The sequence below is a fragment of the Lepidothrix coronata genome, unplaced genomic scaffold (assembly GCF_001604755.1).
Source record: "Lepidothrix coronata isolate B3197 unplaced genomic scaffold, Lepidothrix_coronata-1.0 Scaffold52, whole genome shotgun sequence".
Taxonomy (NCBI): domain Eukaryota; kingdom Metazoa; phylum Chordata; class Aves; order Passeriformes; family Pipridae; genus Lepidothrix; species Lepidothrix coronata.
The window spans coordinates 1,680,822-1,705,106 of NW_016690232.1; the positions used below are offsets into that span (position 1 = coordinate 1,680,822).

The 24,285-nt window shown below is 40.4% G+C and overlaps 1 protein-coding gene across 3 annotated transcripts in view; it reads right to left on the reverse strand.

The window, feature by feature from the left end:
* MTA1 (metastasis associated 1) overlaps positions 1 to 24,285 on the reverse strand; it is a 61,972-nt gene that overhangs the window by 17,422 nt on the left and 20,265 nt on the right. For all 3 annotated transcript variants that reach the window (XM_017815766.1, XM_017815765.1, XM_017815764.1), the window contains exons 8-16: positions 23,446 to 23,634; positions 22,221 to 22,295; positions 15,466 to 15,524; positions 8,539 to 8,654; positions 7,520 to 7,671; positions 5,694 to 5,883; positions 5,218 to 5,307; positions 3,150 to 3,302; positions 2,365 to 2,400 (exon numbers count right to left, since the gene is read on the reverse strand). In XM_017815766.1, coding sequence (XP_017671255.1) covers positions 2,365 to 2,400; positions 3,150 to 3,302; positions 5,218 to 5,307; positions 5,694 to 5,883; positions 7,520 to 7,671; positions 8,539 to 8,654; positions 15,466 to 15,524; positions 22,221 to 22,295; positions 23,446 to 23,634 — 1,060 coding nt within the window. The remainder of the gene's footprint in view (positions 1 to 2,364; positions 2,401 to 3,149; positions 3,303 to 5,217; positions 5,308 to 5,693; positions 5,884 to 7,519; positions 7,672 to 8,538; positions 8,655 to 15,465; positions 15,525 to 22,220; positions 22,296 to 23,445; positions 23,635 to 24,285) is intronic.

The following is a 24,285-nucleotide window of genomic DNA, read 5'->3' on the forward strand; positions in this document are numbered from 1 at the left end:
GTTGTTGGAACACCAGCTTTTCTTTGCAGTACACTCCTACAGTGACCTAAGCCAGTATGTCACTGGGTATCACTAAGGGGAGAGGAGAAACATAAAAAACAACACAGAAACCCCCACAATTTCCCATAGTACCTATAGGACCCATGTAAATGCAGAATCTGATCGGTTCTACCAATTCAGTTTACCCTCATTAATCCTTTCTTCTACTTTAGGTCAGCTATAATCCAGAATTCTGGATAGATGGGTTTATTTCTATCCTTTTATAGTAACTCACTTGCTGGCTCCTAAATTCCGGCCAAAAGGCTTCATTACTCTCACTGCTGTTTGCCGCTTCTTTTGAACAGTTTCAACTCATGCTCTTCCTCTCCCTTCCTGCCAACAGCCCTCCCAGATTATAAACCTATATGGCTCCATTCTCAGCACCACGATCCCACTTCTTGTATGGTGCAGGAAACCAGTGTTAGCCATGCCCACCAGCCAGCAAGGCTTACCAGCTCACATGCAAGGCAACTGGGAACCTGTGCTAAGGGGCACTAACACGCAAAATGGGAACAGGACAGAAAGAGATCCACCAAACTTTCACCATCTGTTTCCCTGTGCCCAGCAGATCTCGATCCAAGTTCTTTAAACTTTGTTTCTTTGCAGGTGGTTCCCTTCCTTCCCTGTCTTGGCAAAGCTTCCAGCAACCCAGGGTCAGGAAGTATTTCAGATGTCAAACTGCAGCGTGGCAAACATTCTACATTCCCAAATAAATCTCAACCAACAAGTTTAAGCTGAACTGCTCACAAAAATATTCAGTTAACACTCACTCCCTCAGCAGGTAAACAGATTTTGGGACTGAACTCTACTCTCCTACCTAGCAGTTACAGAGACAAGTACTACTGCAAGTATTTCAGTGGCTGGCTGAGAACAGATTGAGCAGGTAAAGCAGCAGGTGCTCAGGGAGATCTGCACAGCTACACACATCTGCTTCAGAGAAACACGTATTCTGAGGAGCCTGAACAGGTACTCCTCCAAAATCTTTTTGCAAACTGCTTCAGCGACAGTTATGACTGAAATATATCCAATCAAATACTTATACGAGCAGTGTTCTGTATCTTGGAACACTAAAATAAGAAACCTCCATTTCCAGAGAATCGTCTTGGGTTATTAAGTCCAGTGCTCAGTGCAGAGAGAGCCTTCCTGAGAGAAGGATCTGTTCTTCTACTTCCCTCCTTTGAGCCACAACATCTCTGAGCTTCACAAGTGCATCATCTGCTGAGCAACTCAGCAGTCCCCGTGCTGAGGAGGACATTTAGCAGGGAGCAGCCGCCATGCCCATAAGCAGGTAGTCACTGGGAGCTGTGGAAATTCAATGAGCTACTCTTCATCTACATCCCTCATTAGTGGACAAAGCTTCCAAGGAAGCAGAACTGACCAAGGCAGCAGGGCTCTGTTATTCTTCCCAAAAGACAAGTTACAAAGTACATGAAAACTCAGCAACGTGGTATCAAGGCATAAATTCCCAAAGACAGCCAGACAGTAGAACGACCACTGTCCTCACTGTTGTATTCTCCACATGCACTCATATATGCATGCATGTAAATACTGGTAACCATCCGCTGCCTCAGCCATTAATCACAAAGCTCAACATCAGGGCATGCAGTGTTGGCCAGTTCATGGGAACAGGTAAGCTTAAGTTTTTGTGTTTGCCTGTCTCACAATGACACTTGCTTAGCCTAACTATTCAAAATGGGTTTGTTCCATTGAAGTTGGTAAAGTGACATCATGTATACATTTCCTGCATTATCACGAATGAAAGCTTCTGAGGTCTGTTCAGTACTCAGAACAGATTAATTTTTAAGCAGTGGAAATTTTGAAAATAATCTTCTACTGCCAGCAGAGAAGAGAGTCTCTCACCAGTGAGACTGTCCACTCTCAGTGGAAAATACAGAGACTTTGAGACTTGATGTAAATACTGTCTTCTATTTCTTTTGGTCAGAGTGAATTCGAAGTAGTTCGAGATCCGTGAAACTTTGTTTTCTTAAAAGTCAGTGAAACAACACCTATTTTCAAACCAACCATCACAGCTGCCAGCAGTTTCACAGAACTGCTAGAAGACTGCTCTGTCAACTGGAGGAATTAGTAATCAATTATGAATACAGGATTTTGTGTCTTCAGTAGGGTTGTACGACTTGTCGCCTGCATGTGAAAAGCCTGAAAGGTGAACAGCATAACCATGGGTGGAAGTGGTTACCCAGGAACACTTAGACATCAACACAGAAGGTGCACACAGACTCATTAGCCACAAAGCACAGACAAGCCAGCAGATGAAACTAAAAATCACTCTCCTAGCATAAGCTGAGCGCAGCTTCAAGGTCTTACCCCTGCTAGGCATCAACAGGCGCTTCTTCATGTTGCCTGATAGAGCACAAGTGAACAGAAAAGAGAAAAACATCACATCAGCAACCTGAACAGCAGCAGTTTTAAAAGTTCTTAATGTTAAAACACAATCAGATATCAAATGTTTGTAATTATATTTCAGATAAGCTACATATAAAGTTAAAATTAAAGGTAAAAATGAGAAAAACTCTCTAGCTCTCCCTCCCTGTTGAGTCACTTGCTCCAAGGCAGGAACAAGTTTATGCCATGCCAGATCTGGCTCCTCTGCCTCCTTCAGCTAAGCAGCAGCCTGCCTTTATTGTGGCCATGCAGCCCCTGGTAGCTTTGCTGAAAGCCAGGTGACCCACACATTAGAAAGCCACCTGGGAACTGCATAGCTACTACCTACAGGTTAAAAAGCTGTAAACCTCAAAAGAAAAAGGAAACATCACTGGAAAAAGCTATTAAGCTATTCTTTGTACTACTAACTTAAAAACTCAAGTTTCTCCTTCACTATCCCAGTTGCAAGATTGGCCAAGCCAGGCAGAGTTCCACTAGCACAGCAACTTCTGTGTGCATGCACCTCCCAGGCAGTCCACATCATGTGTCTCACCCAGAAGGAGAAGTGGGACAGGCGATTTGTACCACAGGAAAAAATAGCCTCCCTCAAGAATAAGAAACTTGGAATTTATATAAAGGACTGTGGGTTTACATCATCCCTTTGTATACCGAAAGGACAGAAGGAAAAGCCTATACAGACAATATACATTTTGTGGAAAAATATTTACCATCCATTCCATTGTGTTGTTCGTAACTTCTTTTTCCCAGGATAGTTGGGGACCCATTGTTAATGACAGGCGTAAACTTAGCAGGAGTCAAATTGTTGAGAGAACTGGACAAGCTCTTTGCAGGATCTGGTTTCGGAGGACATGGATGAGACTCTGTTGAAAAAGAGCAAAGTGGTATTTTTTTATTAGCAAAGATACTGGAATTATAAATCCGAAAACACCCTGCAAACTTCCAAGGTGACCAAGTATACCTCCCTTTATATACAAGTGATCTCAGTCAATAATTTTGACTTGCATTTGCTACGGATACAAAGCATATCCATACATTTAGAAATTCACCGCTACTGAAGATGTTTAAATCAATGTCATTATATCATCCTAAAATAAGATTTGATAACAAAAGCACTTTGTATCTATTTCCATAATACTGTTCTCTGACAACATGGAGTGATTTTGGGGGTGCTGTATATTAAAAGCCAACTTTGGACAGTCATGAAACACTCCTTAACCCTGGGGAAATTACAACTTTGCCAGTTTTGCAAGGTTTATAAAAAATAAAATTTTTTAACTAGCCAAACAAGTGAGGATTCAAAGACCCACTACAAAGAACCCATGGAGTCTGAATTTAAGCTTTGGGCCAAGGCAGAGATGAAGCACACGCTCTTCAACTGAAAAGATTTTGAGAAAGTTACCAGCAGCAGTAAATGGGATCTTCAACTGAGTTTTTTCTCTTACAGGCCCAACAGCAGAGTAACATATAACTTCAAGTCCACTAAGCACAACATCTCCAAAAATACATTCTTGCCAGTCCACAAGCATCCCTCCATTTCTTACCAGTGCATCAGCCTCCTTCCATTTCTGTCATTACCTCAATAATCCAATGGAGACCCTGACACAGTGCAATGAAAACTCAAAATCTACTGTTGCATTCTGTACAACTATTAAAAGAACGATTTTATCCAACAGCAAACTTCTCCCTTTATTGGCTTTCTTTTGCTGCACTGCAAGTATCCAAGGGTTCCTCAATCTGTGTATCCCATTAGTTTACAGCAGAAGTACAACACTCAACAGAGAAGCAGTAAATATTTAATACACCCTCAGCCTTACAATATTGCATAAACAAAAATGTTCAAAGAAACCTAAAATCAGCTCCAGTGTTGCTTATCTAAATAAGAAGGCAATCAATTTCCTTGCTAGGCCGGGAGCCTTCAAAGAGCCCCCATCCGAGCCGGCTTTCTGCGGTTAGACTCGCGTTTGGCTGCTGGAACAACCCGGGAAATGTCTGCAGGGTATCAACAGCAACCGGCAACACCAGGGAAAACGATTCTGCATTCATCTGGAGTCAGCACTGCCATGTCACGTAGCATCACTCTAGATGCTTCCAGCACCTAAAACTTACACCCAAGTCCTGGATGGAGATATTCAGTACTCTCCCACAGATCAGCTGATGAGGCCCAAGTCCTCTACAAAATTGTAATTAAAAAAATAATAATAATAAAAAAAAATTCCAAAAAACAAGGGGAAAGTAAAGAATGGACATACAGTCCCCTTGCCTAGTTTCAGAACAGAACGGTCAGCAACTGAGTCACAAGCTGTGAGACACAGTGCTGTTCTAAATCCAAGAGGCTTCTTGGAGGACTCAACTGTATGAACTGCCTCCAGACAGCCCAAAAATTGGAAAAGTGGACAACCAAATATTCCCAAAATATTACGTTTGTGCCTCTGTTAGCAGCTGGTAGCTTGTACCCACATACAACAGAAGCCAACACATCCCTCCCTTCACATGAAAAAATTTCTGATACAGGTCGATCAGCCCGGAGTGGAGTGTGGAGCCACTAGGTCTGTCAGATTAAGCAGGAAAAGGAAAAAGGTCAAGTTACTGGGAAGGTTTTCATGTTCGGTTTTGTTTTGTTTGGGGGATTTTTTTTTTGTTGGGCTTTTTTTAGTCCAGAATGAGCATCTAAATTTAGAACCAAATGGAAGAACCAGATGGTCAGCAGAATTGCCAGGAGGGTGTTTTCTATGGCTGGGGGCTTTTGCATTTGGTGGTGTTTGTTTTTTTTAATACCTAAATACCGGAGTACTGCTTCTAAAGGCTTTCGAACCACTTGCTTTAATAGCAATGGGTTTTCTGATGCCTCAGGTAAACGTGCTGTGCCTGTAAAACACAGAAAAATAATTAGAGGGTAAAGACATTTAGATACCAGAGCAAAACTAAATTAATAACTCCAGTGTCCTGAAAAAGCTCTCCCATTAAAAGAAATTTTACAGGTGGCAAGCATGTCTTGGCAACATGACACAAATGCAGGAGAACAACTCGATGTAACAGCAAACATGAATAAATTAAAACAGACAACTATATGAATTTTCAAAGTTATTTGCCTAGCCAACAATCAGTTAGAAGGCTTTGCAAGTATAGCTAGATTTTGTGAAACCACTAGCTACATGCAAGAGAGCATCTCAACAAGCTGCAACTCGAACTTTACAGGAAAGAGGTCTCAAAGAGCTCCTTTGCAAGGAGGTCCCAGCTGCAGCATCACTCACATTCTGCTTTGATTGCTGCACTGTTAATAGGCAGATAGGGATGTCTTGCAGCATGCCAAGGGCGCAAGATATCTCGACATAAACGTCTGGCAATTCTTGTCAGTTTTGTTGTATGGAGATAGAAAGCTTGTCGTGTCTTCATAGCAAACTTGGGACTCCCACTGTTTCGTACTGGCACACCGTGAGGACTCTAAAGAGAAAGCAAAATAAAAACTGTTTCTAAAAAAATAATCAGAAAGTATGGTTTTAAAGAAGAGAAAGAAAAAAAGTGATATAAAATCACTTTCAACTACTGACTCTCAGACATGAAAACAGAAATGGCATCGCAGATAAAAATACTTTCAGCCCAGCTATTCCCCATTTCCCAAATCTTATCGAAAATATCTCAAAGGATAAAATGAAGGTAAACCTTTTCACTTCACAGGGAAGTATTTATTTCTGTCCCAAGTTTTAAGGCAGGGATCCAAAGAAGTTACCTGGTGCTATCACATGATGTAGTGTTTATAGAGACAACAGAAAGACTCTGCAACTTTGGGTGCTTAGGGTTGCTCTGGATGCACAATGCAAGCTCCTTATAACAAAACTTTCATAAGGAGAAGAAAATCAGGAAGGGCTGCATGATGAAAATATACACCACAAACTCGCTTCCCAAAGCAAACATACTGCATGCAGGAAAGGTTTTGGCTCAAAATTACAAGAACTATTTTTAATTCTTACTCTGAACTCAACAAATGCACTCACAGATGTCAAATATTGGCTGCACGTAATAAAGAATACTACTGGAAGACACTTAGCAACTACAGAGAGCCTAAGCAGTATATTCTTCATGAAAAGCAACTAAATCAACCAAAAAAATAATGCAAGTAGTACCTTGTTATCTCAAACCTATCCCACAGATGGAAAACAGGAAGAAATTTCAGTTTGGGGAGAACAAGGCTTTCCCCTCTCTGACTATTTACATATTTTTTAATTAACAAACAAGAAGCATAAGGCTGATAAAATCTGGCAGTTATCTCAGCAATTAGGAGAAGCCTGGAAAGGACAGAGGTTAAACTGAAGAAATGGAAAGGGAATGATAGCAAAGAAAAGGAGAAAGGAAAGAAATTAACCTAAACCCAAAGTTCAGTGTGCACTATCCTCCTGTCCATGTGATGCAGCTACTTTTTCCAATCAGCCCAATGTCTGATGCTTCCAGATTGAACTTATACAAACTCAAAGAAAAATCCAAGAATTTTGATTTTCAAATAAAAGAGGAAAAATGAAACAGAAGTAGCTCATACAATGCTTACTCAAACCTACCCAAAAAGGAGGATTATTAAAAAAAACCCAGGCTGAAACAGAAAAACAAGATAAGGGATCTCTAAAAAGCCACTAGCTATTTGGGGTATCTAATTTTGAATGTGCCTTGGGAAAGCAAACAGCTTTCAGGAAATAATTAATTCCTTTTTGGGATTTAAAAAAAAAAAAAAAGTCCTCTTCCCCCTACAGCAAAAATCATGGAAACCAAATACCAGAAACACTGGCTGGCATTTCAGTTTTTCCCCATCTCCATTAAGTCATCCCATGCATTTGATGGCTAGTTTGCTAAACAAATGATGTTGTGTTTGTTTTTTTTTTTCTCAGGGTAGTACTTGGCAACAAATTACTTCTAGCTGAAGCTAGGGAGCCAACTTCTGCAAGACACGAAATACCAAACCCAAGGACAACAATGGAGGCTGAAGGCATTCTTTGGGCTGTTAAATATTTAAGAACAGTGTACAGCCAGTTAGATACCATGACACCCAGCTTTCCAGGTGAGAGCACCAGCCTGCTTTGTGGGTACCTACCAAATTATTGCGGTTTGGTCCTGGTCTCTCCCCATCTAACCGTGTTGGCATTTTCAAGCCACCGTATTTCTTCCAGTAGGTCCAACAGGATGCACAGAGGCGACACTGCATGTTAGGGGGACCCCAAGAATACCACTGGTAAGACTGGGTGGCTAGAGATAACAAAGGTGGAAATTATATATATCCTTACACGGGATCACTTTTCAGAGCTTATTCTCTTTAGAACCATCACAAAAGAAAACCCACACACAGACAGAGCAAAGCTCAAACAGACTTTAAAAACCTGATAATGGCTTCACTGTCATCACCACTGTTAAATATACTTGTGATTTCAGCAGAATCAATTACATTAATTAATCTACACCCCTTTTAAAACATAAACAGAAAAAAACAACTATTAGGATGGGAAAACTTCCTGCCAATGGAACTGCAGGCTCTCATTTTGGAGGACTGGTAGACAACAACACCTGCAGAGCATAGCAAAGAGGGAGGATTGTCTTCAGGAACTCCCCATACATTAATTTTACAGCTAAAGAAAGTTCAGAATATGTGACTTGACTTCTCATACAGTCTTACATTCCAGCTCCCCGTAAAGAAACACAATCATTAGAACTCTATATACTAATATCAGGCAGCAGTCCAAATATAGAAGTATCACATATTTTGAAATCTACTAAAAAATGATGAAAAAATTGTCAAATTCACACCTTGGTAATGTAAGTATTCACTCAATAGGTACCCACAACTATGTAGAACATTTACTAACTCCCCCTTTCATACTTTATAATTCTATTTACAAATATAACACCAGTAAGGAAAAAACCAACCAAACAAACGAAAACAGGACCCCGAAAAACCCAACAAAAGCAGATTTGCCTAAAAGCTGCTATATTCAATTCTGCCCCCACACCCTTGCAAAGCCTTGTCTGCCACCCCCACCACAACACAGGTGTTACTTTAAGGTTTACAACACAGCACTCACTCTGCACACACAGCTGCCATGCTGGCACTGCACTTACTGTAACAGCTCTCACAGGCCCGTCCTGCTCCTGTGTTCTGTGTCTGGACTCCAGTACCATTTACCACTCCTGGCTTGACATTATTTACATTGATCTGGTTGGGGTTTGGCTTGTTACTTAAAACACAAAGCAAAAAGAAGGACAAGCATTAATTGAGGCATGTGATTTCTTACTTGGCTTTCGAAAGTATGGCCCAAAATGTTTGAAGATTTAAATTTCATTCGACACGTGGTTTCCGGAACCAGCTGTACTTACCAGCAACCTGAATTCCATGAACATACTCTCTCCAGTAATATTTAAATAACATCAGTAATGAAAATAATGATAATTGGATGCCATTTACAAGAGTTCAAAACCTTTTAGAAAACAATAAATCAGTGAGGACAGGTAGGTATCTTATTAACTATCCCAGACATCCAAATCTAGGTGAAAAAAAGATCTCACCTACAGGTTCTTAACATGAGGGATATTTTACTTAAACCTCCAAAAAGAAGGCTGGGGACTGGAGCAGGAAATGTAGACAGAGAAAGAGCAACCTCTGCTTTATTCAGGGGAATATAACCCTAAACTGCAGTCACAAATATTTCCATTTGTCTTACTGCAAAGGTTTGCATCATGTGGCCACAATTCCCACAAGTACATCCAACACATTATAACAACATCCGAATCACCTCACCTCATCCTATACCCTCTTTAAAACGCTGATTTCAGGAAAAGAGGGGGGGGGAAAATCCTACTAGCAGGAGCTGAGAATGGAAGGGGAAACAAAACCTTGGCAGGGGAAACAAAACCTTGGCACAGAGAGTAATATGGAATGGTACAGAATCTCTGCAGAGGAAGAAGTATCTGAGGCAGAAAATGAGACATTCAAAAAAAATCCTTGGCATGGGTGGGAACGAGAAGGACAGAGTATCAATATTGCACCAACAGGACTTCTGGGGAATGGAGGAAGATGGAAGAAGTCACACACAAAGTTTCAGACAAGAATACACAAGGAGTTATCAAATATGCAAGGACTCCTGGGTGCTGTTAGGACTTCACATTATAGAAGCAACAAAGAGCAAGCTGGCTTTGGAGCCAACTGCTGAACACAACCCCGAACTGCACTGCTGATTACACTTCCCTCATATTCTTTTACCTGAAGACTGCAGGGAGTGGGTATATTCCTTTTATTTCCAAGTAATAAATTCTGTGATTTGGAATCTGTTTATTCAAGCAGAAATATCTTTAAATGGCTTTCTAAAAACCCATTTTCTTACACATTAGTTGCACACTGACACAGAAGTCCCAGTGATTTTAGTGACCCAACATACTTATTACGCTTCAGCCTGGCTACTGCTGCAAAAACAGCATTGTGGGAATACAGCCAAAATAATTTCTTTCTAATGGGGTATCAGTATTAGGTTTCACATTCTCAGCAATGACCCCTGAAAGCAAAGGAGTTCCAAGTGCTATAATTCTGAAGACAACTGTCCCTCCCAGCTCCAGAACAAACCCAAATGCCGCTGGAAAGCTGACACTGCCCTGGAAGCCAGAAGGTCACCCTTCTTATCAGAAAATGTCAAATCAGGTCCTGAGATACACAGCTCAGGAAAGCTCCATTTCTATAGAGACAAAATAGGTTCTGCTGTGAATGAACTACAGGAACCACACACATGTTGTGTAAGGAGGCACGAGAGTGTTTGTCCAGTCGAGGAAAAACTTCTGATAGTGTTCTCACTGTAAAGCTCAGGACCTTTCTGCAGCAGAGAAAGCTCAGGAGGCCAAGTGGCATAGGAACACTGTAAGTAGTTGTTGCTGCAGTACATTGAGCAGCTCATACACAGCCCAAAAGCAGCACAGGAGGCGAAGAAAAAGGCATTCAGATCAATTAACAAGCTTGATAAGGTTTTCATCTCCCTTTGCTTATTAATTCACCCAGCTCTTACAAAGATTAAAGTGTTTCAGAGTGCTTATCAGCATGGCACGAAGTTCTGACACCACAGATGGCAGGAGATCTGCAGGCACGTTTAACAAAGGGGCAGTTGAAAGAGGGTACATTCACACACTACTTTGCTCTGGGATGTCACTATAGTAACCTGCAGCAAAAGAACTTTTGCCAATGATTCACTAGCAAACTCCATGTGCAAACATTACCAAAGACACTGCAAAACAAACAGCCCTCACAGATGAACACTGTTACAAGAGGCATTGCTCGACAGAGCAGAAGACTGAAGTAAAAGAAAATTAAAGCTTTATGGCTTAACATCAGGCACGTTGCTTCCCTTCTAAACCTTGGATTTATCCTCCAAAAAGGCAGTAAAAGAGTCTGAAATCCATCAGTAAATCCCAACAAAGCACATTCAAAGAACTGAGATCAGAAAGGAGGGTGATGGCCTGACTCCACTGTCCTCTCCACGACCATTATCAAGCTTGTATTTAAACACAAGTGGAAGGGATGCCCAGGTGAAAGCTGATCACCAAACCATGCTGATCAGCAGGACTAACATACTGTAGTTGTGCCAAACTTCAGGATTTTGAAACACTACAATTAATGAAGATGCAGCAAACACCAGAAACTGTCCTCCTCCAAAGCTAAGGTCAAGTTTCAAAGTGGCAGTAATAATAAAATTCAGGCAGATAATGTTTTCATCATATGAGAAGCAAAAAGCTCGTAATTGTTGACGATATGTTAATTAAACTTGCTTGATATAACCAAAGCCTGCTACAGCTATTAACAAGAGAATCGAATGAGTAAGAGGATGAATCATTAAGCAATTAATGAAGCTGAAGAGAAAGATGCAAATAAGGTAGTGAGAATACTGATGGTGTGGCAAACTACCATTTCTAGTTCTTGTATCAGGAATGGAACTCTTAAAGAGGTTTCTGTTGTGAAGGAGCAGTGAGTTATGCTAGAACTGGGACCACGAAATGCAGACTTCTGGGCTGTATTCTGCAGAAGATCAGTCTCAACTGAAGAGATTAAGGTAATAAAGCACATGCAGAAAGAAGGCACTGGAAGCCTGTCAACATGAACTGAAGCCCCTGCCCCAAAAAAACCCAACCTGAAGATAATCCTGAGCCCCACAGGAGACTGAAATCACTCCACCAGATGACTGGCTAGCATTTGACCCACAGCACGGTGATAAAATTTTTGTTGTTAGAAATAATTATAAACTTAATACCACCTAGTGAATGTTTCCTGTTATTAAAGGAATCATCCGTGCTAAATGCACCAGAACAATTAAGAAATAAAGCCTCAGTAATAAAAACAATTCAAAATCCTCTGTGAGGCACATTTATGCCATTTACCTCTAGGTGAATGCAATTGTCTGAATTCCTTATCCAGGCAACAGAGAGGTGAGCTCTTCTCACAACTCTCCAGGCTCCTGGAAATACCCACTTCTAAGAACAGGTCTAATGACCCCTATAAACAATGCTTTTTGAAGAGGAGCTTTCTCCAACAAAATGTTGAAGATCGCCATTTTAACTAGCACAGCTCAGAAGAAAGAGCGGTGTTACACCTTTAAGTTTTCCACGCTGCAATAGACCTCTGCACAATGAAACAGGGAAGAAAAAAAAAGTCTTGCTCCTCCAGCAGAGGACAACCAAGAAACAAAGCATTATCTTCTCTGAACTATTCCCTATTGGCTTCACAAAAGGGGCACAGCAGGGAGAACAGTATTTCCCTGCTTCACGTGTCTTTGCGAGGCAGCGTTTGCAAGCTTGTCAAAGCGCTTTGAGATTCTCAGATAAAATACTGTAAATAGAATGTATTCATTTACATTTACAGATGTACAGCTAAAATTCATGTTTTACATCAATACATTTTGGAGACTAAATAAAGATTGTATGGAGCAGTTCATTCTTCCCTTTCTGTTCTTAGCCCTTCTGATATCACTTAGATCAAAGCAAAAGAGAGAAAAGCCACACAAAATTGGATGTCTCAGCCTCCATCACTTCAGACATCCTAATCCCAAAAAGCACCAGCTACACAACCAGAGTGTCATCAAAAAGAAGCAAGTACATAGGATGCCTGTAAGATTAGTAAAACCAGAATATGACTTCCACAACAGCCTGAAGGCTATGTTTGGGTACACACTAGAAGGAGAAAGACACTGAGACTACACCTGCATGAAGAAAGGTCTCCAAGCCCTGCATTCACATTGGAGGGTGGCAGAACGAGGCATGTGAGAAGGTGGAATCTCTTTGTGCATTCAGGCTGCCGCTGCTGCTTTAACACCACTCCCACTGACAGAGACAGTGCTACAGAAAACAACTAAACCATTTTTTTCAGTAATTGCCTAAATGCAGAACTTAACTGGTTTTATACTTTTTCCTTTCACCAGGAAAGCACATTAGTGCTTTTCAACCAAAGGGCTGCACCACAAAACCGTATACACAGACATTTGGTTCAGTCACGTCAACTACAAATGTCTGTCCCAAAACCAGGGTTATTCTTGGAAGAGGCACATAAATGTTTGTCCAATCTAGGACAGAAGTGTTTTTTCTAAGATGTTGGTTTAGGACTTGATAACCTCACATCAATTACCTGTATGACTCTCCACGCTTCAGTTACCTGCATTAATAAATTTGGGGCACAGCCTCAAGTTAAAAAATACCAACTCTAATGCTTCACACAGAGCTGTTATTTTTCATTGTGTAACATGTATGTGACCCTTGAAGGCAGCTTCTATTCTCTTTCTTATTATTTTCCTCCTCTCTCCTACATTTTCTTATTAACATCACAACAAGAGTCCTATCAATGGAAGGCAGCCAGAGACGAAAAAAAAGATAAAACAGTTTAAATCTGATATCCTTTGGGGTCTCTCCCTGCCAACAATTCTACACCAGCTACTGCTGGAATAGGTTTCAGTCAATCAGCTGATTTGCTTCTGCATAGGTCTTGTGACAGCCTACATCAAGTAATTTATTTTCGGGGTGACAAGTGAATCATTATGGTTCAAGCCTTGAAACAGGAATGGGCTCAGTAACATGATAAGGACAAATCAATAACATTGATATTTAGATCCCTACACCGTGTATTGCTATTACAAGCCAAGAAAATAATCTTCTTCCAGGTATGCATGCGCTACCTACGTGCCAGACCTCGTACTGAAACTTGAGTAGAAATAATCCAAAATCTTAGAAACACTTAATTGTTGCCACATTTAGAGGTATTAACAGCAAAAAAGCAGCAGAAACGTTCATGCAGCATTTAATAAATCACATACACAACTGCTACTTTTCCTGATAGGCGTGAAAGGAGATTGAAAGAGGAGGAAAATCTGATTCCCATTTCATCAATTAAACAATATGTAAGTTAAGGTATAACACTCACAGAATCAACCATGACTGGAAATCAGAGCCAGAGACAAAAAGAGCCAGAGACATGGGTAGAGACAGAAATCTTTTCCCGAAGCAGGGAGGTAAGTTGCTGATTTTATTGTATTCTCTAGATAGGAACAACAATTACCTTGCTGAGGTACAGTGCTGAAGGATAAGACACCACTCCAGACAGCCATTATTGAATGAGCACCACAACCTCTCAAACACAAAGCCCTACCTACATACGTTATAATCCAAGAGCAGCAGCAGGACCACCAGGCTCTCTTGTCTGCAATATCCTTTTGCATCTGCAGTCTAAATTACATTGCCTTTTGCTTTATGAGCTTATCACATTGTGAATTCCTGTTTAATTCGAGGTCCAGTGTCCCTCTGCAGAGTAAGAGCATCCACAGAAAGCAATACTGTTGAGAAACTGCATGACAAGAAATCTATTTGGCTTCACTCTGAATATTACACCTCATTTTTAGAAAATTCACCTGAGAGATATTGACATATTTCAAAGCAAAAAAGAAACCCTCTATTTTCAGAAGAAAAAAGGGACTGTCTTGCAAGTTAAATATATAAAAATTAGTTTTGTCTAAAGTAGCAGAACAGATGGTAGAAGTTCATAAATATTTAAAAGGAGATGGCATAAAAGAGTAAAGGAGTTATTGGGGATAATACACAGGGGAACATAGCTGGGAGTGAAAGTTGAAAAGAGAAAGGGCAGAACAGACTAGAAGTTCTGCATTTATAGCAACTGCTGATTGGCTATGCAGAGGAAATGCAATAGAAAACATTTTATTAAGATTTTTGTTTTAAAATGCATATACCTGCATTATATATTAAGAAGAATATGTCGTTATATACAATATATACTCTGTATAGTATATATTTTAATATATTATTTTTACACAGAGAGACATTTGTATATAAATATTTGTATATAAAAAAAATTACATTAGAGAACAGCCATGCATTGGTGATCCACTGCTGACAAGAATTAAGAAAAACAGAAGTTACTGAGCAGTTAATTAGCTACCCTTTTGTTTGTGACCGTGACCTTGCCAGCAAGCCCCCAGCTCCTAGCCCATATAAAAATAAAAAATTAGAAGTTAAGTAACGGTCACTTCAGGATGGGAATGTTACACAGGATGAAGGAAGTGAGCAACATGACAGCACAGCATCCTAAGCAGGAAAGCCCCACAGGGAAAGTCCTCTGCTGCCCATGGAGGAAATACCCTGTGTCCCACAGTGGAAGGTCAGCATGTGGAACCAGCCTCAACACTCATAAGCAGCAGTGCAAGCACAGAGGGAGGAGCTGCTTTGTTCCAGCCAGCTCTGAAGTACCAAGGCTATTGTGTGTTCTTCCACAGGGCACCTAGTTTATCAGTATCAGAGTGGTCAGCATTAACTCAGCAAAAATAAAAAGGAATTCAAGCATCAGCTGAAGGTTGGTTATACTGGTATCCTAATTTAATAGTTCTCTGACATGCTTGTTCAAATATGTCCCTCATTATGCAAATAAAACAAATATACAATACTGGCAGGCCATGGAAACTGCTACACCAGTCCCTCTACAATGAGATAGGAAACAAAACAATACAAAAAGATACTTACTAGTTGGGTATATACACTTGTTTTAGCTTGCTTTCTGCTTCTGCTGCTTTCAATCGTTTCTTTACATAGAAAGAACAGAAAAAAGAAAACAGTTAGAATTAAAAAAAAAAATAAAAGCTATTTTACCCAAGAGTCAAGTAATACACTTATAAAAATTTTAGCAGTTCTTATGATATTTACCTTTTACTGAGCAGCTACCACTAAACCTTTTTCCAACAAGAAAATATCCGCCCAAGATAATTGTGGGCATCAAATAACTATGTACACAGCTTTTCAAAAAAGTCAGAGATGCCAAGCTACTATTAATAAGGACAAACTTTTTATTCGCATTCACTTCAACACAAATTGTTCCCCCCACAACCGTTTTTTTAACTTTTTATTTTCCCTTCAGAGGAAGATCTGACACATCAGTGTGTTGATTCTCCATGATAACATTCAGTAATTGGACAGTAACAGATATAGCAATGCACCCTCTCCATCACAGTTCCTGAACAGGTGCAGCAATTCAAAGAGTTTCAAGGAAGACTTTTGTGTTGATACCCCTGAACTTCTGAGGCCTAACTGACACAGAAGATTTTATTTAAGCACTAAGAAGGCCAGGAGCTTCAAACCTTCACCATTTAAAAAGTAAGAGAGACACTGAGGTTCAAGCTTGCTCTTTATTACATCTGCAAAATAAATTTAGGGTGAGCCTCTGAAGGTTTCTAGTCCAACCCTCTGTTCAAAGCTGGTAACAGTGGTCTGCATAAAGCCACAACAATGTTTTCCAGGCAAACAAGCAGCACTGTGATATTCCAGACAAACAGGTTAGCTTAGCATTTGCTAAGCAGCAGCCTCAAGGCACAGTCTAGGAAAATAATTGTAAAGCTGAAGTCAGTATCTTCATAGAAGCAGGAAGTGCCAGAAAATGTAATAACATTGAAGAGTGTGTCACTGAGGAAATGGACAAACATAAAAATCCTTTTTACAGGGACACCTTGGACACACATAAAAATGATGAAGTAAATGTTTTCTGTGAGCATAAAGCTTTGATCAGGACAGTTTTGAACAACAGTTTTTCCATTTGATAGTCTGACAGCTCCTCACCAAAGCTCTCCAGGCTCCTAAAGAATTCCCCTCTTCCCTTTTCCTGCAAATAATAGTCGACCTATCTTAGAAATCAAAGAATTAAGTTGTCAGACAACAGAGCAAGGACCGAGAAAACAGAACTTCTGAAAGTTTTCCTGGGACTACGAGTACACCTTCAGAGAGCTGCACTCTCTCTGGCTGACTCCCTTCTGCTGGTGTAGGCCAGTTTCCAAGATTGCTTCTGTTAAACCTCACCTAGGACAGGAACTGCTGCCTGAAAACCGGCCTCAAGAAAACCCTAATGAAGACTTTGTGGAGACAGTCCTTATCAATCCTGCAGACTTGGAGGAACCAACAAGAAATGTTTTGCTGGCAATCAGTAATGGAACTAAAGAGTTCTCCCTTTGAATACAAACTACAAATTCAAGTTGAACGTTTTCAAGCTACCCTACCTGACCATTTTTATGTAAGAAACAAAAGCACCCAACGAGAGGCCTCAAAAAGTGCTGTGATAATGGTTCTCCAAACAGCATCACAAATCCTCCTCTACCTTCCAGAGGTACAGGAGGCACTACACAAAAAAACCCATCCTTTAACAAGGATGCTCAGGTGCCTTTCTGCTCAGGAACTGGGGGTTGTTCCACCCACAGCCTCAACTGAAAAGGAGGACTTGATGCTCCAGGCACAGACTGCTGTGGGCAGTTACATTAGGAGATGAACAGCCATAGAGCCATAGAGCTCATAGTCTCCCCAGGAAATACATGGAAACCCAACATCAGACACTGATTAACAGCTTAAAATACTGCTTGGTGAACAGTACAAGAAACCAATTTCCTTGAGACCTAAGCAAGAAATTCAGAAAACTTACACTAGCGGAGAACTGCTGGTTTTCTAAATTTCTAGACTGTGAGAAGGAAAAGCTGCAGTTTTCTTGACAACATCTCCCATTATGTTAAGAGAGTGTTGGAAATACATGAATGCAAGAGCTTCACCCAAGCACGCAGCATTATCAGCAGCTGAAATATTCTACTGTCCACAACGTAAAGTCATTTGCCTTGGGGACATGGTTAATTCAGAGTATTAAGCACCATTCTCGTAGTAAACAGGTGATGAATGTTAAACTCATACCACAGATTTCCTTTGTTACTGACGACCCTGGCATGAGCTCTGAGCTAACAACTGCCATAGATCACTGGACCTTCCAATACCCTCCTCTCCTGCAGCTGCCTGGGGATCAGCACAGTGTACAACATGAAGCATACACCCTTACTACAGATAGTATACAAGGAAAATTGAAGGTTTCCAGAAGGTACCACAATGTCCTGGAAAAGAAGAGGTTTTGCACTAAGTACCTGCAGCTGTGGGCAATCGATAGATGAGTTTCCTATTTCCTGACAGTGGCCAATTCCAGAAGGTACAAAAGAAGGGGGCCTGAGATGCAGTCATGCACAATTTCAGGATAATCCCTTCCCTGAGAGAGTGCTTTGCTAGGTCCTTTGCCAGTTATTAATTGATCTGTGCCTGAAGCATATTTACACTATAAATTCTTAATGCTGTCTGATGTAGTTATGAATGTCCTCACCCACAGGAAAAACCCTAAACATTTGTAACTTTTTCTAGTAGTTTGGCCTAAAATAAATCTTTTCTCTTTCAGTTATTTATATACACACATCTTAAGAGGATATACTTATTTACCTCATCATATTTTCCCCATCTATAAAAGGAAGATATTACCAACTTGTCTATCCCCTGGGGACCAAGGGATTAAAGTACTAAGCACTGTACATTCAAGTTGGTGCAAACATCTGTCCTTTATATATCCTCTCTCTAGATTTGATATCTTTCACTCTATCCACTGGGCTTGAAAGAGTTTTATAACACATGACGTATAAGAGCAAATGTTTGTGGTCCTTTTCTAAAGAGTGAACCATTTATAAAGAGGAAATAACAGAAGAAAACCAGGAACGTTGGGGATACTTCAACATTCACAATGCAAGAGTTGGGGTGGTAGACAGCACAGAGATGCCTCAAACATCCTCAAATATTAAGCCTTTATTATTTTATGATAGGGAAAATAAATTGCATTTTCTGGATTTAGAGGAGAACTTTCACACTGCTTATTCTTTTTCAAACCTCTGAATATAAAAAATATAGTATATACAAGGGCAGAAAAGGGAGTTAAGTCTGTGATGCACTTGGGAGAAATGTTTCCAGCTGCTTGTGCTCCACCAACACATCTCAGAACTGAGGGGTGGTACCTACAGTTTCTGGCAGTTTTGGCAAGCAAGTGACAGAGTTCCACAATACTGCAGTTTTAACAGGAGTTGTTTGGGGATAAAATATCCTACGTATGTGGAAAAACATTTCATTGATGTTATTTCTACATTGCTACACACAGGACTTTATGAAGGCTGGTACATTAAGACATCACTCACAGCCCTCAGCTAGGTACAAAGCAGGCTTGTTTCCTTAATAAAGATGTTTCCTATCTGCATCAAGACTGCCCCAGAGCTCCCTGCCTTACTGAGTCAAACATAAGGGCACTTCCACTTTCTCCAGTATCTTCCCAATACTATACGTACCTTAAAACCGATATTCTCTGTCTACTCCTCCTACACTTTTCTAATGGCGCTTCCACATAAGAAATAGAACAGTGGAAACTCATAGTATTTGACCTTCCTCTTGAAGTTACCTGCTCCTCAGACACAAATAAAATGCAAGAAGTAAAGCCTTTCACTCTCAGAAAGCATATGACTAATTCCAAGTCATCTACCACCTCCGTGTCAGAGTTCTTCTCAACCTATGAAAAGTTTAACGTTTTTTGAGTTTTTAGGACTTCCCCTCACGATATGCAAAACAGTAGAAGCATTTACAAATATCTAAAAAAAAAAAGAAAAAAAATCACCCTGGAATTCACCACTAGGTAAGAACTCAACCTCTACATTGAAAGAAAATGTAGCCAGACATCACATCAACTCGGAAAGCTTTCAAAGCACTGAAGGAAGCCAACAAACAGCAGATAAATTGGTCAATGCCATTTCAAATCTTCCTGAGTCAGAAATATATCATCTTGTGAATTAACACAGGAAATCTGTCCCAAGAAAAGAATGCATTCAAAGGGGACCCGGGATACTGAATTTGGAATGCACCACACTCATTTTCTTCAGAAAAACTCTGAAAGGGTATCTTTGACAGGACAGCTCTTGGGATCACTTTGGAGAGGCGTTCAGGAGCCTACATTAAACCACAAATTCTGTGCTGACATTGCAGTAGAATTACTCCTTCTAGCAGTTCTGTTCTTGGAGGGTCAGTCCTTCCCTTGAAATGCTTGAACTCCTGATTATGTTGGTAATCTTCAAAAGCATGGGGTAAAATTAAAATTACTGGATCAGAGATCCAAGTGCACACTCCAAAAAAAGTCAATTTGCACGTATCTCAATATTGTGAGCGTCCTACTCACAAGACAAGGAAGTGCTGCGTTAAGCCTTTCCATCTTAGGTACACCAAGCATGAGTACACTTTATTGTTTAGTTCTCAGAACGGGCCTTCTGTTGAAGGCAACTCAAAATGTCCCTTCCTCAGGGGCAAGAAACAGATAGATTCTACTTCAGGATTATAGCAGTGCTTTCTCATGCCAAGAAACTGTCAAGAGAAACACAGAAGGATGTAAACAGCTCCCAAGTAACTGTTGCTTTTTCATCCAAGCAGGCAATTGGTTGGTGAAAAAAATCTTTATTCCTATGTTTTGTAACTCACAGAAACAGACAGTTTAAATGGACTTTTAGTCTTCATTCAAAGATTCTATGAGAATAAGCAAGTTATCAATATTTATTAAAGACAATAACATACAGACTTGAAATATAATTTAATCATCTTCTTGGAAAGAGGGAAGTGGAAGTGTAACTTGGGATACACACTTTTCATATCCTTACTTTGCATATTTTCAATATCTTATGTACACAAATGCTATTAGCCCCCAAACCATTTTGTGGTAATAGACCAAGGAAAGATTCTGCATAGATCAAACATGATGAAGAAACAGATGGAATAAGTGGCAATAGATGTGCTTTGCCAAAGACTTTGCACTCATCAAGTAGAATATAAATGTAATACACCATTATTTCAACTACAATTTCCTATGCTTTCTCTGTGGTTACATATTGATAGCCCTTTCAAGTTTTTTTATAAATGTTTCATGGTATTATTTGCTCGTACAAGCCAGGAATTTGAGATGAGGTCTTCGGCTCAGTTCAGATTTAATTGATGTGGTATCTCTGCACTGCAATTTCAACCAGTTCAGCTTACACTCACTCATACTGTCTCCTAAGTGCAGAGTTTCTAATTGGAAGTTTTCCCCAAATCCCACTCCCTGGTAGACTCCTGGGCAGTACATGTAAGGTACCATATAACCATGATAGAAAACCCAGTGCACAGGAATAGAGCAAAACAGTACAAGAAAATGTAAGTTTGTTGTGTTTTTTAACTGCTGCAAGAACAAATAAAGTACTTTGCACAGCTATCCCTTCTGCAGTTTTCCTTATGTAATGACAAACTTTATGGAAGTGGAAAAAGCAATGGGGAAGGAAAGACCATGCCTTCATTTCTCCAGAACCATTTTTCCCCACCAGCTTCCATCACCATCCCACTTTCCTACCTTCCTTGCCAGAAGGAAAAGTTTCAATCAAAGAATGAACTTGGGAAAATATTGGAATGAGGATGCCATTAATAATTTTATTAAAAATAAAGTCTTTTTTTTTTTTTCAGTTATGTTTCTTGTTTGTCCTGAGGACCCTTCTACAATTTAAACAGTGTCCTGACCAGAAAGAAAATGGTAAAAAAAATCACATTACAGATCAAGGTGCCCAAATATTAGCACATGGCAAACATTGGTCAATGCCTCAGGCATCTAGTCTTCACCCCAAGCTGAATTTCCAAGGAAGCATGTTAAGGCAAAGTATTTTCATTAACTCCAATTTTTCTGATACTTCAAATAGATGCCTCAGCATTTTAAATTTCTCCCTTCTTTTACTTGATTTTCCTATTAAATATTGTAAGTAGTTTTCAGCAACTGACACTCTGCAACATTTTGCATGTTGCTTCAATTGTGCTTGCTTTATTTCAGGAACCAACCAGCCTTCATATTTAAACACGCAGAGATAAAAATGATTGTAAACACCAGTCAAAGTTGATTCTCAAGTATAACGTGTCTGGGAATTTGAGCCATCAACACTTCCCAGACAAACACTTCACTTGCAGGAGCTTATATGGGGGAGTCTCATGCATCTGCCACCAAAGTCATTGGCAGGAGCAGCGGAGAATCAGCGTGGGTGCCTCTTGTACAGCAGCTGACCCCCCCAAAAAAAGTCAATGAAGTTAATTCTGACCTTGAACTCTACAGGCAGAAAGTAACTGCACTGCCTTCCTCTGCTGAATTCCAAAACAGACATTGGAAAGCTCCAAACAAACAGGGTAGCAGCAAACATGAAAACAATGTACTCCTGCCACTGCTACCTGTTTGTATCTACAGAGCAGCTGAAGAGTTTAGTGACAGATTGTTCAGATCATAACAGAACCCACCTAATGGAAAGGCTGAACCCTAAGAGGGAGAATAAAGCAACAAGGCTCAGTTTCACAGGCAAGAAAAGCAACTTTGGTTAGAATGGAAGAGGTGATTCTGACTCTCTTACCTGCTGAACGTATCTGTCTGTAGTTTTCCACATATAGTAATATTCTATTATGCTTGTTAAGGACTTCCATGGGAGCTAGGGACACAAAGGAAAAGCAGCAGTCACCAAAGGTAGCTGGCACACACTCACAAATTCACAGGATTCCTCTCACTGACAGTTTGTAGCAGAATCTTGCAACTACTAACCCTCCTCACGGAAAAAAAAATAGAAGACAAGTCAGTGTCTGAATCTCCCAAGGACATTAGATGCACATGGGACACAGGTTAAATTAAATGCCCTTTCAGAAACATAGTTTTCAGAGTAGAAGTGGAGCAGGTTACAGGTAGATCTTCACGGTGCATTGGCTCCACAGTAAACCATTCAAGAGAGGCACAATGTGGAAGGGAGCCCACAGGCTCAGACTCTCTCTGAGGAGGAGAGACTCAAGCAAGAGCCACAACTACATTATCCCAGTTCCAATTTACTTGGCTTCAATGGAGCTGGCCTATTAAAAAAAAACAACAAACAAAAACCCACCAAAACACAAAACCAAAACAAACTACTAACAGATTGTGCTCTGCCAGCTCTATTCTCTGCATGAGAAGCACGAGGATTTCAACAGGACCACAGAGTGTTGTGCTGTTTTCAAGTCCCTCTGTCTAAAAGATTAGAGCATAGGACAAGCAACAGTGAAACTACTTATTTTGTTCCAGAGGACTCAATCAGTGACACAGAGAAACTTGGATCTCCTTACAGTGCTCCATTCAATCCACAGGCTGAGCACCTAGCACGGAGCTCTGGCCAAAATACAGGACACTTCCCTGGGATGTCCAGGATTCCATTTGAACACTTTCAAAGGCCCTTTCTGAAATCACATTGTAAGAGTGACTACATTTTCATATTTCAGAAGGCCCACTACTTACTCTCCTTCAAACACAAATTAATCTAGAGCAGCTCGGCTGTCACAACACTTTCCTAAATCCTCCCTCAGCTGTAGTGGAGCAGATGATTCTAAATTAACATCTCTAAAGGAAAAGCAATCATCTGTGATTTGAAATTCTGACTGTACAACAGGCTGTCATCAGTATGAGGTCTGCCTTTCCCCACTTTACAGCAAGACACATGCTCTAGTTCAAAGCCCTCTTCTTCAACACGAGGAAAAACAACACAGTTTAGACAAGCTGCAAACCAGCTCTGTCACTGATCAGAACCGGTCACCACGGGGGCCCTTGCTTTATATACTTACAAAATCTTGCTGAATGTCAGTGAAATCTTTTCCATATTTTTCTAGTGCTTCCTCGAAGAGGTTTGCCTCTGAAGCAGACCACTCCTCCATCTCATCTCTGCACAGGACCGGCCCACCTTGTGGCACAAGCGCAGAGATTGCCTTGGAAATGTCGTAGACATTTTTGTGCAAAGTGTCCATAGCATGGAACTACATGGTTGCAAAGGAGAAAAAGGAGAAATGTAAGAGGAGAAATGTAAGGACAATCATCTGGAGGGGGGAATGCTTAGCAGTGAAACAGTAATGACAAATGCTGCACCAAGATTTGAGAGTGCAGTATTCTATACCCCAAACAAAGTCAGTAAAAACTGTTCCAACCTCAGACTCACTGCAATTGTCAGCGTACAAGTCTAACATTCACTAGCAATAGTGGGGGGTGTGGAATACAAGCCCTTGTGTATCAATAATTCCTACTCAGCACCACTACTGCAGCAATACTGTTAGTTAGGGACAGACCCACTCCCCCAAAGACTGAGCAGCCCTGTTAACTACCACAAAAATTGCTTATATGAAAAATAAGAGTAGCAACATGCACATACGGTTCTCCCCAAAGACCAGAAGCCCCAAAAAAGACTTAAGTTGCACATCACAGCTGAATAGGAAAAAAGAATGACTCTCAGGAGCAATTACTCCTCAGAAAGCTGAGCAACTTGTGATTTACAAGGGCTGAGAACAAGCTGCGAGGGAGGAATTGATATGAGTAAATGCATAAAAGTTCAAGTTTTCTCTTTCCTCGATCTGCTCAGCAACATTTATGATTATAAAATGTTAACAATAATACCACTCCTCGGGTATTCTAAA